Source organism: Monoraphidium neglectum (genome assembly GCF_000611645.1).
Source record: "Monoraphidium neglectum strain SAG 48.87 unplaced genomic scaffold scaffold06135, whole genome shotgun sequence".
In the NCBI taxonomy this organism is placed as follows: Eukaryota; Viridiplantae; Chlorophyta; class Chlorophyceae; order Sphaeropleales; family Selenastraceae; genus Monoraphidium; species Monoraphidium neglectum.
In genome coordinates this window covers 1,917-2,477 of record NW_014007500.1, presented here as the reverse complement: position 1 = coordinate 2,477, position 561 = coordinate 1,917, and the positions used below count along the sequence as shown (strand labels likewise).

Here is a 561-nt window from a genome sequence, read left to right as displayed (position 1 = left end):
CCCCCACCCAACGGCCCTGCAGGGCTTTGAGATCGTCAAGGCGGTGCACCTCTCCCCCGAGCAGTTCTCCGTCGACAACGGCCTCATGACGCCCACCTTCAAGCTCAAGCGCGCCCCCCTGCAGCAGCACTTCCAGCCGCAGATCGACGCGATGTACGAGGCCCTGCGCGCCACGTCCAAGGTGGAATCTTTTGAGGCGGCCGCCGCCGGCGCCGGCGGCGGCAGGGCCAGCGGCGCGGCGGTCAGCAGGCCGGCGGCGAGGGCGGCCGCGGCCGCGGCTGCGGCGCGCGCGTAAGCGTGAGCGCGGGTTTAGGGCGCGCGGCACGCGAGGCGTGTGTGGTCGGGGGCTGTGGCGGTCGCCCAGCGCCTGGCGCGCAGCAGCTCAGCTGCCTCGAATACCAAGCATGCCTCGCGGGTGGATTTTGAGATGTCCGTCTTGCCGGTCCCCAAGCCAGCACTCGCGTCACCATCTGTGGGTGCATCAGTGACCCCAAGCATTGCTGCATCTATCCCATGGTTCCAAGTTCAGTATTGTATTCTCGCACCACAGTGGTGTCTTTG

At 67.9% G+C, this 561-nt stretch overlaps 1 protein-coding gene across 1 annotated transcript; it reads left to right on the top strand.

Moving 5' to 3' along the window:
• Positions 1-22: 22 nt before the first annotated feature.
• On the top strand, positions 23-295 carry MNEG_16227 (hypothetical protein; the record flags this gene model as incomplete). Its single annotated transcript, XM_014035303.1, has 1 exon — positions 23-295. A coding segment is annotated over one exon (273 nt), but the record flags the coding sequence as incomplete, so codon positions are not given.
• Positions 296-561: the final 266 nt, after the last annotated feature.